The sequence below is a fragment of the Anomalospiza imberbis genome, chromosome Z, assembly GCF_031753505.1.
Source record: "Anomalospiza imberbis isolate Cuckoo-Finch-1a 21T00152 chromosome Z, ASM3175350v1, whole genome shotgun sequence".
Classification (NCBI taxonomy): domain Eukaryota; kingdom Metazoa; phylum Chordata; class Aves; order Passeriformes; family Viduidae; genus Anomalospiza; species Anomalospiza imberbis.
Genome location: NC_089721.1, coordinates 66,982,340 through 67,000,140, shown reverse-complemented (window position 1 = coordinate 67,000,140; position 17,801 = coordinate 66,982,340). Strand labels below are relative to the sequence as shown.

Sequence of the window (17,801 nt, the reverse complement as noted above, 5' to 3'; positions counted from 1 at the left end):
AGGGCGCGCGCTGCCCCCGGCGCTGCCGGGCCTGCGCAGCAGCGGCGGCGGCCGAGCGCAGGCGCGGGGCCGGGCCGGGCCGGGAGCGGTGGCGGCGGCTGCTCCGTCACGGGAAGGGCGGAACGCGGCTGCGGCGCCCGTTTCCTCCGTCGCGTCTCGGCGGCTGCGGCGGCCGGGCGGCGGAGGAGGGATGGCGTACTTCGTGGAGAGCTTCTGGGTAGGGCAGCGCCACAGGCCGGTGACGCCGCGCCGCGGACGGAACGGGCAGGGCGCGGCGCGGGGCAGCCGCGGTCCCCACTGCGAGAGCAGCCTCGGCTCTTACGCCACCCCCGGGACTGGGCCGGGGCCTTGCGTCGAGGGGTTCGTGCTCGCTGCGCCCGCCACGGCGGGGCCGGGCCGCGGTGAGGGGCGTGCCTACAGCCCGCGGCAGGGCAAGGGGTACGGCCGGCCCTACCCGCGCCACCGTGCTCGGGCTCCGCTGCGGAGAGACGGCGGGAAGAGGGATAGGGTGGTATGGGATAGGATAGGATGGGGTGCGTGGTTGCCATGAGGCGCTGGGCCGAGGGATGCGCGGACGCCACTCTGTGCACAGGGGTCCGGCGCTCGTAGTCAGCACGGTTCCTGGGGGTGACTTGGGCGGCAGTGAGTCTTGGTGCTCTACGGGAGAACACAGCACGGGCTGTCGCAGCTTCACATTTGTTTCACGCAAAGGCACAGCTGCGCCTCGGCGCTCCACGCTTTTGTACCGGTAGCTCGTGTCCGTGTGCCCGTGAGGAGGTACAGCCGAGCAGCAGCCGGCTTAGGGGAACAACAGGCTTTCCAGCTTGCTTTGGACATGCGATTTTATACGTCACCTCTGCGCAGATATCTGGTTTTTGAAGTAGGTAGATATATCGGGATAAAAGTTAAATGGATTGAGTTTCGTGTGAAGTGCAACTAGTTTTCATTATGACCTCTGCTACTTTGAAACATTGAAATAAGTGTTCTCCTAGTCACCGGACTGTTTACAAAGTTGCTACTTTTGTAATTTTTTTATGTGCCTCTTTACCAAGAAGTAGCAGAAACATAAATATTGTTATTGCTTGAGATTGAAGTTAAAAAGAGACAAAATTTCTTTTACACGCATGCTTTTTCAGTTGTAAGCAGCAGTTATATTTAAAGTTCACGAAAAACGAATTTCACAATTACACTCTTCTTGAATATAAGGCATAGCTCAAGTTTATGTTTTGTTTGCAATCTTGTACTTCATTTTGACTCCTTTGCTTTCAACATACTATTAAAATTTAATGACCCAAGATACTAGATTTGATCTCTTGACATACAAATCTGCTTAATTTGAAGCCTCAGTGTGAGAGATTGTATTAAACTAACATGTTGAAGAATTTTGTCTTTCATAAAAATAATATTAAAATTAATATAAAAAGATGCATTTTGATTGGAAAAGCTTCTATCTTCTAAGATTAAAGCAAAACAGAAGTTGTTTATTCAGCTATCATCACTGAAAATGAGCCTTTCTATAAGCTTTGTTATATACTGTGGTACATTCATTTAACTGTCTCATCAGTTGTGTTTTGTTTTGTTAGTAAGTCAGTTAAATTGGGCCATTCCCATATGTTCTGTTTCCACGTCTGTGTCTTCACAAATGCTTCCAGCAAGTATGAGGCAGAAGATATCTACCTCAAATTCCCATTTCTTTCTTTCTGCTTTAAAGAGTCTCTACCTATAGCTTTGTTAGCAAAACCCCTAGTGTGGGTTGCCAATGAGTGCCAAGACATGGATGATTCCTTCTGTTAGTACAGGTTTTTCTCATATGTCAGAAATTACACAAGGTAGGCCAAGAAGTTTGTTTGTTTGTGTTTGTCTTGTGGTGATGACAAAGACATTAGATAGGGTCTTAACTTGCAAAATTTGACCAAGAAATTTTTGTGATACCATAGACAGGGTTTTATTTTGTATAGAAGTAAAATTAAGAGGAATAGGGAATGCTCCTTCTTTCCTGCTGTGGGTGAATATTTTTCAAAATTAACTGTAATGATGGATTTGTAAAATCTGAAAGTGTTGAGTTTCCGTATATCCTCAGAACCAGGCATAAATTATAGGTTTATGCATTTTTGATTATTCGTAATCTTCATTTGCACTAACATTCCAGAATACGTTTTTGTTCAGAATTGCTACTGCTTTGGAAGACTTGGAAAGCAATCCATGTAGGCTCTGAATTATGATGAGAAAGTTAAGCTGGGAATTAGAAGATACATGAAAATGCAGTGAATGCATAATGACTAAAAATAATGAAGAGAAATTTGTAAAGAGAAAGGAAGGTGGTAGTATGTAGAACTTCAGAAGGATTGTTTTGTCATTTCTTCCTTGCCCTTCTAGGTTACCCCAGACAAAATATTTTTGGAAGTATGGAATAGAATAGTTATGCTTTTTAAAGCACTGATTTAAAAATTTATCCAAATCATAATTAATATTCAATTATTTGACATAGATGCTGTTATTAACTTGCAACTGAAATTGTGCATTGGAAATAGAAGTCTGGATCTTAAACTGTATGATGTTCTCCCTTAGTAATTTGCTGTAATAGGAAAAGAGATCAGAAACTTAAGGGACTTTAATGGTTTATCCAGAAAAGGGGAGTTACGTGTATGAGAGTATCAATTTCTTACACACTATTTAAGCTGCTGTCTTACTAAATGTGATCATGTAAGCAAAGCAAATCTTACCTTCTTTGTTGTAAGTCTTGAAAATTATCCTGATGCTTTCCTCTTGCACTGCTTTTGAAGGTGTTTAAATAATTGCATACTTTGGTTTTGTTGTTGTTAGAGGATGTAAGAAAATTGGATGAGCCTGCTATGTCTTCAGTGTTCTGTAAGAGATCAATGAGAGATAAATAAGACTGTTTTCAGGATGTGTAAAGCTGAAGTATAGAGACCTCTACTGTCACTTAAAAAATTTACTATCACTTGGAAAATTTAAGGGTCTACTTATGCAGCATGACATTTTAGACCAAATTTCCAAGCCAGGAGGATATTTTTGGGTATCAAAAGTTATGAACTAGTAGTACAGGCTATAAGTGGCTTTGATTCTTGTGTCTGTGAGTTTTATGCATTCAAGTCACATGTCCAAATATTTCCAACTCCTAATTAGGATTGTCATAAAAGACTGTATGCTTTCTGCTGTGTATATGCTACATCAAAACAATGTCATAATTTAAAGGTAACACTATCATAAACTATTTCTGTTAGGCATAGCTACATTTTGTCACTTTGAGTACACTGTTACTGGTATAGGAGTATAGAAAGTGTTGTTTATCACTGACTTACTGTTTTCTTAACAGAAAATATTACTTAGACTTTGATGTTGTATTTAAACTAACCAGTGCAGGTGATTCTTATAACATAGTTTAAAGGAATAACTACTGACAAGTCAAGAAAAATAAGCACCTTCCAAATCAGTCAGTTCTTGGTTATGAATTGTTTAAAATTAACCAAATGAATTAAACTATTGGAAGTTCTATGAATAGCTGAAGCTGGTTTCTTTGTAACTCTATGCTCAAAAACTTTGGAATTTCTGGCATATAAAAACATATGTATAAATTGGCTTTGACAGTTTAAAAAAATATTTTAATTGTTTACTTTACTTGTAGCTTTTGAGAATGGCTGTGTTGAAGATTAGTTTGTTTTTTTTTTCCCCCAAATATTTTTGTGGAGCATAAAGGTTGGCAGTATCCTTGTTTAATAATTATAGCTTTGTGAAGAAGCTTGCTCTATCAAGGGTAAGATGCATTGTCATACGAACTTTTACGTATATGAGTGGCACAAAGACTTGTCCTGCTGACATCTGGAGTTACATTCATATGTCTGTGCAGCACTACTCTTCTGCTGGGCGTACAGCTGGATGCTCTGTTTCAGTAGAGCTATTGTGCAATATTTACTTAGTATCCTCTGTGTGTGTCTGTATATAGCAAAAGTTGGCAGCCTTCCATTTGTTAATTAAAAAATCATTTTAGTTACCTATATAAGATGGGAAGTCTCTGTCCTTCCTCATATACATAGAGCTTCTCTGGAACTGATCTTTATTTGATATGTTGAAACAGAAGGGTGAAAATTGAATTTGACAGGTTGTTTTTGTGTTCAATCTTCTCAAAACTTTCAGAACTGAAGATACATTACCTGTGTATGCATTAGGTGACTGCTTTTCTTTCACATTTCAGTGCTCTCAATTTTCTACAGCTCTTTTCAGACACTCAGAAACTGAAACTTATGGATAGGTAACTTTCAAAAATGTAAGACCATAATATTAATCACAGGAGTATTTTTATCTATTCAGGGCCCATTAAATTAAATTATTTTCTAGGAAAAACAACGCATGGAAGACATGTTATTTAATTGAAACTGCAACAAGGATTAACAGTTTAAATAACATGACAACAGTGTTTGTCAGAGCATCTGAAATGAGTTTACATAGTCCTGAATTTAGTATCTGACCAGTCAGAGTCACCATAATGTAACCATTTATTTGTACTGGGTAAATAGAAAATGGTGTAACAGAGTATAATGTTTTTATGCTAATAGATGTTAATGTTGAACAGTTTTAATCCAAAGTAGACAGAACTTGCACTCAAACAATTTGATTTGAAATATAGAAAATGAATGCTGCTACAGATTGCCTAGAAATTTCTGGCTATTTTACTAAATGCACATTTTACATTCAGAATTCTTTTTAATTGCAACAAACAAACTTATTCTTAAAATTGTGAAGTATTTTAAGTAGCTCAGTCCCACAGAGTTCCTGTAATGTGTTTCCTGTTATGCAGAAGTCATGGAAATGCTGATTTCTGACTACACATTTGCTGACGGGGCTACTTTCATTTCCATGAGGATATCTTTGCAACTAGTTCTTGGTAAAGGGAAATGGAAGGACTTGTTGATCTTGCTTTCCATAACTTAATTTGTTTTGTGTACAAAGTTGGTCAGTATTGCTTTGTTGTAGGCTTATTTAAGTCTTTACTTATATTTGAAGTCTTACTTTCTCTAATGGCTTGCTGTCAGGGGACATCTATGCTCTAGATACAGAAGAGCTTTCTTACAGTAGTATAGAATAGGAAATCTCAGAACAAACACCATCTTCTAAAGAGAGTTTTGTTAGCTCTGAGTAAGAAGGAGAAAACTGCTAATGGACTTCAGGGTAATTAAATGGTGCCTATATGGAGAGAGGACCGCTTACATTTTGCACTCTCATACACAGTTTTACATTTGTTTTTTATTGCGTAATGACAGGATCACCCTCAACAGATGGCAGTTTACCTACAAAATGACATTCAGAATGGTCTTTTAAACTGATCTTGAAATCTGTTATGTAGAGCCTGATGTTATACATGACAGCAGAAGATTGTCTTTCTCCACTATGCAACTTGTGGAGGAAGAATCTGCATCTGACTTAACTGTCTGTTATACCAGTGAATGGTAATTGGTTATGAATGGGAGTGGAAGGTTTCATCAGTTCCTTCTGCTATGTGCTGCATTAATTTATTTTTAAGTAGGCTAGTACTGGTCTTCCAATGATCACAATTATTACTGTTGCCACTAGGGATGAGCAAGTAAAAACACCCAATGAAGAAAAAGTGTCTTAAGACACAAAATTTCCATGTACACAACTCTATACAGTATGTGTGGGAAGGAGAAATGTTCAGAAAAGACAACCAAAACACAAACAGTGTTGATGGCATATGTGCATGTAAAAGGATAAATACTTACTTGGCTTTTGTAAATTGAACAACTTCTCCTTTTCCCACCACATACATCTGTCTCATTATGCTAAATACAGAGCCTTAACTCTGATTACTGCTCTTCATGAATATAACTATGGAATGGAGAAGTTGTGGAAAGGCTGTATAGCTTTTTCTAAAGTAGAAAAACATCTGCTCTCTGCATTGACACACCGTACTTAATTTGGTTTGGGTACATGTATGCCTCCGAACATTAGCAGAATCATTATCAGGTTAGTCATCAGAACTGTTGGTCATGTGAAGAGTTTTGATGTTTGTGCTTTTAGGTAGAGCCTAATACAGGTAATATACGTTATACTTCACATTATATTTACAAGTGAAGACATGTCATCTATGTGTACCAGACTTAAATCAAATAGGCCTTCAAATCTGTGAGCCTGCTTTTGACTTGCTGCTTTGTTTGAACTTTAATGTCTTTTTCACATCGGTTCCTAACCTCTGATAATCATTGATATGTATAAGAGATGAGGCTTTTGGGGGACTCAGTTGAGAAAAGCATCTGTTCTGTTTCTCTGTCATGCTTTCTACTATTCATTGTGAAGTGAGGAAAAAGAATAGGACTGATCAGAAAACCTAATTTAAGTGGAAATTTTTTTTCCTTTGCAGTAACCTTCAGTTACAGTTAGAGAACAAGATAATGATGGCAATTGGTTGTTCAGCCTCATTTCATTCTCTAAAGATTTGCACGGTCACATTTCTGACGGTTTATCAGGAAGGCTGCAGCAAGAGGCTGGGTCGTGGCTGTGCTACCCTTCCTGCATTTCTAAATTGCAGGAAATTTATGGAACTCCAGTGTAGAGAAGGTTCCTTTAAAAGCTTCCATTATGAAAAGTTTAAGTGTGGCCTATGTTCAGCACATTTTGGTAACATGTTGGTTTAGCTGGAAGAAACACCTTAAAGCAAAGAACATTTCATAAAGGAGAATTTTATTAGTTTTTCAGGAAAAAGTGCCTAACATTTATTTGTAAATTTTATTTGTTTAGCTATAAATTTGGGTACAGTAACAACTTTGGAGAGGTTAAATAAGAATTATATTCTGTATTCTAATTGAAAATACCAATGAAGTCTTAATTATAATGCAGTGGCATTCAGGGTTTATATTAAGTAACTACATATAGTTAATAAGTTAGTGCACCAGTATTCAGAGTAACTGTGGGCTTTAAACTACAAAGAAAAATATTTAAATAGGGGTGAAAGGGGAAAGAAACTATTTAGACTGGTATTTGAGTAGGACAACATTTAAATAAAGTTACATTTTCTAGTAATTGGTGTTCTTATCTTTCTTTTACTTTTCAAGTCTGTAGAAGCCTTGCTCTGTGGAGAGTCCTTTTAGAGTTTGCTGTATTGTCATGTGTTCTGTTTAGTTTTGTTTGTACTTTTTACAGACTGTAATTGCACTTATACCAAACTAATCTGAATTTTGGTGCACCTTTTCAGGTTACAGCTTACTGCAACCATGGAAACCATGATTTTTAAGGTGCTTTTTTTCCCTTTGGTTTTGTTTTTCCCAATGCTTGGAAGAAGTAAAGCAAATAATCCTGAGTAGTAATCTATATCAAATTGCCTTCAGTTATCTATTATTTGTTAATTTTTGAGTCTCTCTATGGTGTCCTTTAAGGCAACTTGAAACTTAGTGGAAGTGGACTTAATAACATGGCTGCTGTGGAGTTTTTCCATCCACCCATGGTTGCTTCTCCTTATTTAAGATGGCAGATCCCTGTATGCCTTCTCCTCCTAGCCCCACCTCTTCTGCTGAGCAATACAGCTTGTTTGTTTCCTTGCAGTGATCTGGATCAGTGATTCTTGGTTTTATTTGGTAGCTTTATTTTTCAGCTGTATAATTTCCCTGATAAGGTTTGCTTTATGGCTGCACAAACAAATGTTTGCAGAATTAAACAGGCAGAAATGTTTTGAAGGGTACAAGACCAAATTCTTGGGCTTTTCTTACTGATAGTATAGACCTGCCTTTGTTAAAAGTTCAGGATTTTAAGAAGGATGTGAAACTATTTGAATGCATCCAGAAGAGGACAACAGGGTTGGTGAGAGTGCTGGAAGACCTGTCCTGTGAGGACCCACTAAGGCCTTTGAGCTTGTCTAGTTTGGAGAAAAGGACACTGAGGGGTGACATCATTGCTCTCTACAGCTTCCTGAGCAGGGGAGATTGGGAGGGTGATGCCCATCTCCTCTTCCTGGGAGCTAAGGATAGGATATGTAGGAATGGTTGAAAACTGTGCTGGGGAAGGTTCAGGTTGGACACTAGGAGGCATTTCTTTACTCTAGGAGGGTGGTCAAACTCTGGAATGGGGTACCTCGAGATGGTGATCGGTGCCCTGAGCTTGTCAGTATTTAAGGTACATTTGGACAATGCCATCAACACCATGATTAAACTTTTGGTCATCCTCGAAGTGCTCAGTCATTTGGATTAAATGATTGCTGTAGTTCCTTTCCAGCTGAAATAATCTTTTCCATTCTATGCTATACCATCCTGTTCTTCTTTCCCTTCCACTCTGGACATGCATGCAGTTTTCCTGAGGGCACACTTTGCACCTTATATAAAAGCAGCATTATGGATCTGAAGCTTTTGTGAGGGAGAAGGGGAATGGGTAGTCTGACAGGAAAACTTTAATAGTAGCAATGCTGTTATGCTGTGCCTTGCCTTCCTTTCATTTCTGTTGTTGCTTTTTGCTGTAAGGAGGAAGTTCATTATAGTGCCAGAGGTCGAGCTGGCTGAGTTTATTAGTCAGTGCTTAGAGCAGTGTCTCAGTTTTAATAGTGCAGTGTGCCTTACTCACTGGAAAATGTCTTAAAACTAAACTTAAGAATAGACAGAGAAGCTACAAGTGAGAAGGAAAAGATTAGTGATTGGTTTTTTAACCAGTTTTACAAAAAGCAGTGGAAGAGAAATGAAGAGTGAAGAATTGGGGAAGTAGGATATCAAGTAATCCTAACTGAATTTAGTTCACGTAAAATAATGAAAGGGATGAGACGATAAATGGAGAGTACAGTATTTACTACTGTATTTAGTATTTAGTACAGTATTTAGTGTTTAATATGATGGGAAGTGAAAGAATACAAGACCCCTAGAAATCTACAACAGAAATGTCTTTGACTATAGCCTAGAAATATATAGATAGAAAGATAGTGGTAGCAACTGAGGTGATCTTTGTTTAGTTTACACATATGGGATTAATGGGAACTAACAGCAATTGCTAAAAAGCAGAAGCATTAGAAATAATTAACTTCCTGATGAAGTGATTAAGAAGAAAAGCAGTTGTGAAAATGCATAGTTTCAGTATGTTGTGTTTCATAGTTCTACTTTTTGTTTATCTTTAGGGAGAAAGGAACAATGGCTTTGATGTCCTCTACCACAATATGAAACATGGACATTTGTCAACAAAGGACTTAGCAGATTTTATTAGAGAGAGGTAAGTATTCATCCTATATTTTTAATATAGTATTTGTCGGTTTTATTGTTTGTCATTGCATTTAACAGCGTGCAAAATATGTTAACAAAATTCAATTATGAAAACTCAATTATTGTTTTAATATACCTCTCGCATTCTACAGGAATATCTATACTTATTCCATTAGCTTAGAACTGAATAGGAACTCTTAAGCATCAGTTAATAGTAAGCTTCTAATTTTTCAGGTTTCATTTAAAAGAATAAAAATCTAGAAGTGTCATAATAGGTGTCCAGCAGTTTATTTAAATTAATCCAAATTTTTCATTTGGAAAAAAAAGGAAGAATAATGGTAAGTTAAAGTGGCAGAAATTATCAGAATTACAAAGTTTTTACTATAGATATGGAATTAGGCTACTAGCAACTTCTAGTATAAACTTTAAATAATTATACATTCAGAAGCTGAGACACTAGGTTTGTTAAAGAAAGAGAGTAATCCATAGGGACAAGAAAATAATGTGCAGAAAATAACACGGGTTCTTGTACAGTCTTGAACAGTCTTGAACAGGACTGAAATCTGAAAATACGACAACTTCCAAAACAGAAGACCTAGTGCTGCATTTAGTTCTTCGTGAAAGAAGACTGCTGCTGCTACATTGAACATAGGGATTTCCCTTCTGAACAAAATTACTTATATGCCTACTTTGGAATTTTGCTTTCCTCAGTTATTGACACTAGATAACAGATGGAAAATAGTTGCAAGGTATTGATTGAGGACCTGTTTCACTGCTGGCTTCTTGCATTAGAAGCTGTCAGACTGGAATTCTTCTTCAAAATTTAAGTTTTGGCCTCAAATAGATCTCAGTTTAAAAAGAACTTTTAAAATTTCCACAAAATATAACCACCAAAAATCTGACAGATACTCTATTGCACTAACATTAGCATCATTTCAAAGTGAATTGGAGAAAATTACAAAGAAACATTTAACTAAGTAGAAATGGGTGAGTTCCAAAGTCCAGATGCGATGTCTTTTTTTGGAAAGACTGTACAACCAAGGAATCTTCTGTTTGTCAAGTCCCCATTTTCAGAGAATGAATTATGAAGCCACAAAGGGTTCTAGTGAAATCCTGAGTTGGATTGAGCAGAGGGATTCACTGTTCACATTTAGTATAAATGCTTAATGCTTCACAAACTTGCACTTTTAATATTTGCCTTTTCTTACCTGAGTTCCTGAATATTTCCTTGGAAAGCTTTAATTTATGGAATCATTCAGTATTTATAGCACCACATCAGGGACCTAAGCTGTACCTTACCTGGATGCATTTAAGTTTATTGGTTTTACATCCTTTGTATTTAGATTTACCTCCATACTTTGATGAGAAACCATCTCAATCTCTCTGCTTCTTGTGTCTTGAATGTTGTATTCTTTGGACATGCTCTATTTTATTCATATTGGTGCTAAGGTGAAAGGTCTTACATAAATGGGTAAAAAAATAACTTGCTGCTGTATCTGACTTGGTTTCTTTGCTTTATTATACTGACATAAGTAAAACTTAACAGTTCTTTCTGCACAAAATCCCTAGTAAAAAGAATATGTCATTCTGTGTTTATTTTCTATCTATAAGCTTCTGCAAATTAAATTTTTAATTTTAATATTTTTAAAATTAAATAATTATTTTCAAATAACTTTTAAGTTATGTACCTTTGCAGTCAATAAAGAAAATCTTTGAACCTTTTTCCGCATGTTAAAATGTTTCAGCTCAGGTTTCTGCCAATTATTTCTAGTGTGTTAAATAACATTTAAAGATTAATGACTGTGTACAAATACATGAGGCTCCCCATGGATACTTTATCCTTAGTGAGAGTTCAAAAAATGCTTTTTTCTTTGCATGGATCAGGATGTGCAAAGAGATATGCAGCCATCTTACTGCAACTTTTATAAGATCTATGAAAAAAATTCAATTCTCATTAACTCATTAAGATAGAATCTGAGTGCTATATTGCAATTTACTTAACAAAGCTACAGTATTGTTCCTTAAGGGTAAGTTGCCTGTGTCAATGATGCAGAACAGCTGCAGTAAATTCAGTCCTTTCTAGTGACTTACTTCCATGAGGATATTAAACCTGCCTAGTGTATTCTTCAGCCATGTTTTTCTGCTACCTCTTGATAAGCCAGGCTACAATTAACAAAAAGTAGTTGAGGAAAAAATTGATATTTCTTCTCAATAAGGGATGAATTATCAATCGCGGCCTAAGCTGGTAGTAGTTTGTGACATATAGTTTCGATTCAAAGAAATAGAGAGACTTCAAATATTTGGTGTCCTTATTTTGATAAAAATATTTGAGAGTCCAAATGCATGCAGTGAAGTCCATTGCTGCTTTTGTGAAATTACTCTGGGATGTCATTCAACTTCCTGGGAAATAAAAATGGTTCAGTAGAACACATTTTTCCACGTGGGCCAAATTGTTGGTCTCAAAAAGAAATTGGATTAGGCAGTATTTTACAATGGTTCAGTTGTCTTGTCCGTGATCTATTTTGCACATTTATTAATTGCAAAAAAGTTAAGAGATGGTGCACACAGTTACCTGTTCTCTTTCTTCTGTAGATTATAGTCTGAATATTGTTTTACAGTACTGTCTTCTGCTGGAAATATGTGAAGTGGATGAGCAACATGTATTAGGAGCCATCTAGATCTAGTGTTTTTATGCTTTGGCTTTTGTGTACCTGATTTTCTGAACTCTTCCCTATGACAATTAAATTTACATGTATTTGAATTTTGAATCTGTTTTTCCATTTCTTTTTACACATTGGCTGTTTTCTGTCTCTTTTTTTCAGAAGTGGATACATAAGAGAGTAAAAACTGAAAACTATTGAATAGGTAGACAGATCTGAGTTGGTGGTAACAAATTCAGCAAGTTGGAGTACTTACCCTTTCTAGGTAGAGCAGTCACCTGGTCATCTGGGCTTGGTGGATTCTCCAGACTAGCCAAAAAATGCACTTTTTATGAAGTGATTTTGCATGCAAAGGAGAGATGTGTTGGTCAGTGTGTTTAGATGTACAGACTGCTAAGGGCACAAAAGACCCATGTCTGTGTGAAGCCCATCTCTGTTACTTGTGCTGTACAGAATAGTATTTTTAGTTGTGTGTAGCCTAATTGGGGAAGAGTATTGTTTCCTTTTTTCCAACCTTAGAAAAGGTAATGAAAAAATGCGTAAGATATGGAATAACTTCTTAAATTATTATCTTAAGCATTTTTTAAAAAAAATTTCAAAATTTCTGTAAGAACATTCTGAGATTGTAAAGTTTTTTTCACTGAGAAAAACAAGCATTTGAAATGTATTAATTTGTAATAATATTACTATGCTGTATCTGCCATTCCTGCTTGATATCCTAGAAGGAGCAGAAGTTTTCCTCCTTGTCTGTGTTCAGTGACACAGTATTGTTACTGGTCACGTATTGAAAGAATCAAGAGCCAGTTGGAGCTGTGGTTCAGAAGTTTGTCATCTGAAATAGTGAGTTTTCTGGCAGGCAGTCTGCTTAATGTTGGTAAATCATGAATGGGACAAGTTATTCATCTGCTGGAAGGTTAGACAACAGTTCTTAAAATCATCAGATTATAGAATGGTTTCGGTTAGAAGGAATCTTCAAGATGATCAAGTTTCAATCTCCCCTGCTGTAGTCAGGGACATCTTTCACTAGACCAGATTGCTCAATGCCCCTTCCAACTTGGCCTTGAGTAAAGGCCATGCCTCACTTTTAAAGCATGTAGAAATTTTTGTTTGTTAAAGAAGTCAAAATAAAAAGGTTGAGCTGCCTGCATAGTTGTTTTTTTTCCTTTATATATGGGGAAGATTTTGTAGGTGAGCTGTCATGTGTTTGCATGCATTTAAAATCAAAACTTTCTATATCTAAGAAATCACACTGCTTTTCTAGGAGAGAAATGTATAGAAATATGTTGTTTTTTTCTCCAGGAATCTTCTAATGTTTTTCTACACCAATTGCCTGTAAGCATCATAGAAAGAATCTTCTAGATCAGATGAAACTAGCAATGCATATGTTTCCATTTAACTTTTAAATGTTTGGCAAATACACACATTCAAATGGGTGAAAATTAATTTACTAAGAAAATTGTAGTCTGTTACCTTTACAACAGAGTGCTCTGTGAAGTCAGTAGGTAGGACAAATGTACTAACTGGTCATCTTTCAGTTCTTAGTGTTTTTAACTGATATATGTTAATACTCTGTGGTGAATTGCAGAACTCCAGTTTTGTGGAGATAGTTCAGGGAAGTATGCTGTAAATTGATTCAAAGAAAAGGGATGTGGATTTTGGTCAAAATTCTTGTCTTTAAACAGGAAAACTAAGACACCAAGTTACAAAATCTGGAAAACTTGGATAGCAGATACAGATGATTCGTCAAAATATATTGTTCATCATGGTAATTAAAAACAAAAAAATAATTATCTAAGCTTGGTGCATGTGTGCTTGCCATTGTGCAGTGTGCAAGATTTCCAAGCCTGGGAAAGTTGAACATTTTCTTACCATCTAAGATATGATCATGTATGGAACAAGGATAAAGTGAATTGACTTTCTTTTATGGTGCGTAACTTTGCAGTAGGTAATATTCAAAATGAAATTTATTTGTTACATGTTGCAGTTTAATCACCTTCTCCAAATAGATTTCCAACTAACTAACTGGATAGTTATTTTGGAAGTTCAGTAGGTTTTAGCACATGCTCCTCTGTTTCAGGTGAATACCCCTACTTTGTTTTCATATTTTCACAAGACAATTCTTTTTGCTTGTAAACTGTTGCTGTACAGGAGAAATGAAAACTTCTTCCCAGGTCATAGTCATGGTATAACTTGAGAGAGGGATAAATTCTCCATCTGTCTTTTTTTCTTCTCTCGTGTCCTGTGTAAAGGTATTACACAGCAGGAAGGAAATTGCTCCAAGCTTTTCAAGAAAAGACAAATATAGTATTTACTTATATCTAGGATGCTTCTAAATCTAAGTTGACACTATGTAATGAATATTGATTTAGGGTGAAAAATTAAAATACTGTTTATCTTTAATAATAGGAGGGTGAGGAAGATTAATAGGGAAGGACTTGCAGGGAGCCACTGCTGTAATCGGTGATTCCATGGCAATTGCCTCTGCAACGTCTCTGAGGAGGAAATCTGTGCCAACCCTTGGACTTTGCATCTCTCAAAGACAAGTGAAATTGTGTGTCTGAGTGAAGGAAAACATAAGAACACTTAGTGTATTTCTAAACTCAAATATTACTATTTGAAGAACTTAAAGGAAATAACAGCCTACCCCCAACAAGAAGATTAAACAACACCTCGTTTTGTTTTATGTGATTGTGCAGTAAATATTTTTTGTTTATTGTAAAGTTTTCATTACAAATACTTTTTTTTTGGTTGCTGTGTAACACTCTCCTGTTTAGACAGTGCTGGATAGATGATTGTTGTGATGCTTTGTTCTGTCTGTTACTAAGGAATGTTAATGGCAGTTGAGAACAGCAAATAGAAAGGAAAAAATTGTTTTTTGAGCTGTGAGTTCCTGGGTTTTACTTGTTCTGTTCCCTGCAATATTTTGTCACAGGGTTCTTAGATTATTTTTTTAAATATACTAATGGAATTTTTTGGAACAGCTTTTGAGAAATCATTTAAATGGAGTAATTTTTAGCTCACGTAAAAAGTCTTCTGTTTTGTACCTTTAGAATGAATATTCAGTCTTCTTACCTTCAAAATTTCAAAATTTTGATTGTACTTTTGATGGCTTTCTTTGGCAGGGCTACAATAGAGGAGACATATTCAAGGTCGATGACAAAACTAGCCAAATCTGCAAGCAATTACACACAACTTGGGTAAGTAAGTGTACATAAGAGAGAAGTAAGCGACTCTATACATGCTAAGAATCAAGTTTGATTCTGGATATTTTATTGATAATGTTGAAGGTTGGTATTACCTTTAAAAATGATTGTTAGGTCTTTAGTATCCATGCAAAAATTCATGAAGACGAAGACAGTGCAGTTCTTTGAACTGAATAAAAAGACCAAAGCCCAAACACAGATAAATTGTCTTTTCCTCTGTGTTTAGAGCAGAGTTCTTTTCAGATGTCGTTATTTCTATTATGTTTTCTCAAGCCTATGGAAATTATTTTGAAGAGAGAACATATGGCCTGTAAATCTGGCAGTGAATTTATTTATTTCTATTATTTCTGGTTTTTGGAGTGTTACCTGTTCTAGAGATGTTCAGAATGAGAGTTTTCCATAGATTTATTCAATAGTTAAATGGAAGTTTTATACACAGGGTATGTTTTTAAAAACTAGAATGATGAATGGATACTTTTCCATTAGAAAGATTAGGTCAATGAAAACTCAGGCTTCTGAGAAAAACTAGTTTTTTTTAAATTTATAGTAATGTAATCTAGAAATGTAGGGAGCTTTCATCAGTGAATAACTTGGTAATAGTTGTTGATGGTCTTTAAACTAACAGGCAGATACAGAACCTTTGGACATAGGAGCTTTAAAGCCTATGGTTAGTATTGATTTTTAGCAGCATTAGCCAGAATAGCAAGGCAGAAGTATATCTTCAGAACAGCTGGAGAAAGTCCATTCAGCACAGAAATCTGAATCTGAGAAATTATCCCATCTCTTTATTCATCTTTGTTAATCAATAAATCCTTTTTAGTGGCAGACCATCTTTGCCAATATTTTTTCCTCTATCTTGTGGCTGCAATGATGTAAGACAACTAGAGATGTATCTAACCAAGAAATTGCTGATTTGTTCACACTGTTAAAGTATATACATAGTAGTATTTACTACATGTTAAATTATTTTAAGCTGTTCTTGCACCATCTTGATAATTGGCATTATTGTGTGCTCATCATAGTATTAAATGAAATTTGCGGTGTTTTACTTACTAGAGCAAATACAAGTAGAACATAAAACATGGAAAATTAGTATATAGGATGTCAAGTACATTGGGAGCTTATTTAATAAGAATTTATGGCAGTTGTTGGGTGTTTTGTTATTTCAGTTTTAGAAGGAGAAGTGAACTGTAAGCTTACTGATTATTCTGTAGCACTAGTGAAAAAATTGCCAACTGAAAGGAAAAAAAGCCAGATTAACATTATTTTCCTCAATCTAGGACATTTGCACCAGTTTGGGATGTTTTCAAAACCTCAACAGAAAAACTAGCAAGTTGTCACTTGGATCTTGTGCGGAGATTACAAGAGCTAATAAAAGAAGTTCACAAGTATGGAGATGAACAGATCAAAGCTTATAAAAAGGTTATTATAAGATAATAATAATCTTATTATAATAAGATAATTCTTTATGTATGTCCAATGACTTGTTAACACTAAAATTAAAATGCTTTGGTTTTGACAACCATGTGATATTTGGCAGACTAAAGAAGATGTTTCAGGAACTTTGGAAGCAGTGCAAAATATTCAAAGCATCACTCAGGCTTTGCAGAAATCAAAAGAAAACTACAATGCAAAGTGTGTGGAACAAGAACGCTTGAAAAAGGAAGGAGCAACACAGAGAGAAATTGAAAAGGTAGCTGTCACATCTTACTTTAATTTGCTATATTATTATTGTCACTTTTAATGAAGGAATGGGACCACCATCAGGCTAAGAACGATTTATTGCTCAGATAAACATCAGTCTCAGAGGCCGTGAGATTTTAAAGGACCAAGCTGTCAGCCATAGCTCAGTCACAAGTTCTTTGTTACAAGACAATACATAACTTTCTAAATCAATAGACAGTTGCCACAAGGTTTATTTTGCTTTTCTAAGCTATCACCTTTACTCACTTCTACTGCACTGTGGATACTTTTACCCAATGGGCTCTTATCACACGTATATGCATATACTTCCATTACAACTTTAAAATTCTCACCTTACTCTATACAATTACATTACTATACTACAGACCCTTCACCATCTTACCCAATACAGTTTCTTACTTACCTAAGGTATATTCTTACTTACAACTATAGAGACATAAGTTTATGATTTTTCTACTTAATGTCTCTGAACTTTATTTTTACATCAGTCCAAGCTGCTTACAAGGCTGTAGATCAAACCCCCCTGTATCTGTGGAAGTTTCTATCATGCCACAGCACTACTAATTGTCTTATCCATTCACCTTGTATTAGAAAGTGGAATGCTCAGAAAGGGTTAAACATAATTGAAAGTTGTGACTATATTGCACTATACATGATATCATGAATACCTAGATATGTTTAATTTACACTTACTTCCTTGTCTGTTCTTACTGTACTGTACTTCTAATTCTTCACTTTGTAAATACCTGCACCAAATTAATTTTTTGTAGTGGCTTTTACAGAAATTGTGCTCAATTGTTGTAGCACCTCTTGCATTCTTAATATATTTCCTTATGTAAATGTTCAATGCCCTTGCAACTGAACTCAGGAGTAATTGTGTTATCCCTGCAAAGAGATTAAGTAGCTGAGCACAAGTGTCTGTTTGAAGTCTGTTCAATGAAGAAAATGTTATCAACGCTTTCACTGCTGTTTTAAAAGGTTCCAATCTCACGGACCAGGAACTCAAGGAATGAGTATCTTGAGGTGTATTT

At 36.2% G+C, this 17,801-nt stretch overlaps 1 protein-coding gene across 1 annotated transcript in view; it reads left to right on the top strand.

Moving 5' to 3' along the window:
* The first annotated feature begins 66 nt into the window (after positions 1-66).
* FCHO2 (FCH and mu domain containing endocytic adaptor 2) overlaps positions 67-17,801 on the top strand; it is an 86,146-nt gene continuing 68,411 nt past the window's right edge. The window contains exons 1-5 of the mRNA XM_068176997.1: positions 67-217; positions 9,122-9,213; positions 14,986-15,060; positions 16,347-16,488; positions 16,607-16,759. Of these exons, the coding sequence (XP_068033098.1) occupies positions 191-217; positions 9,122-9,213; positions 14,986-15,060; positions 16,347-16,488; positions 16,607-16,759 (489 nt within the window). The 5' untranslated portion in view covers positions 67-190. The remainder of the gene's footprint in view (positions 218-9,121; positions 9,214-14,985; positions 15,061-16,346; positions 16,489-16,606; positions 16,760-17,801) is intronic.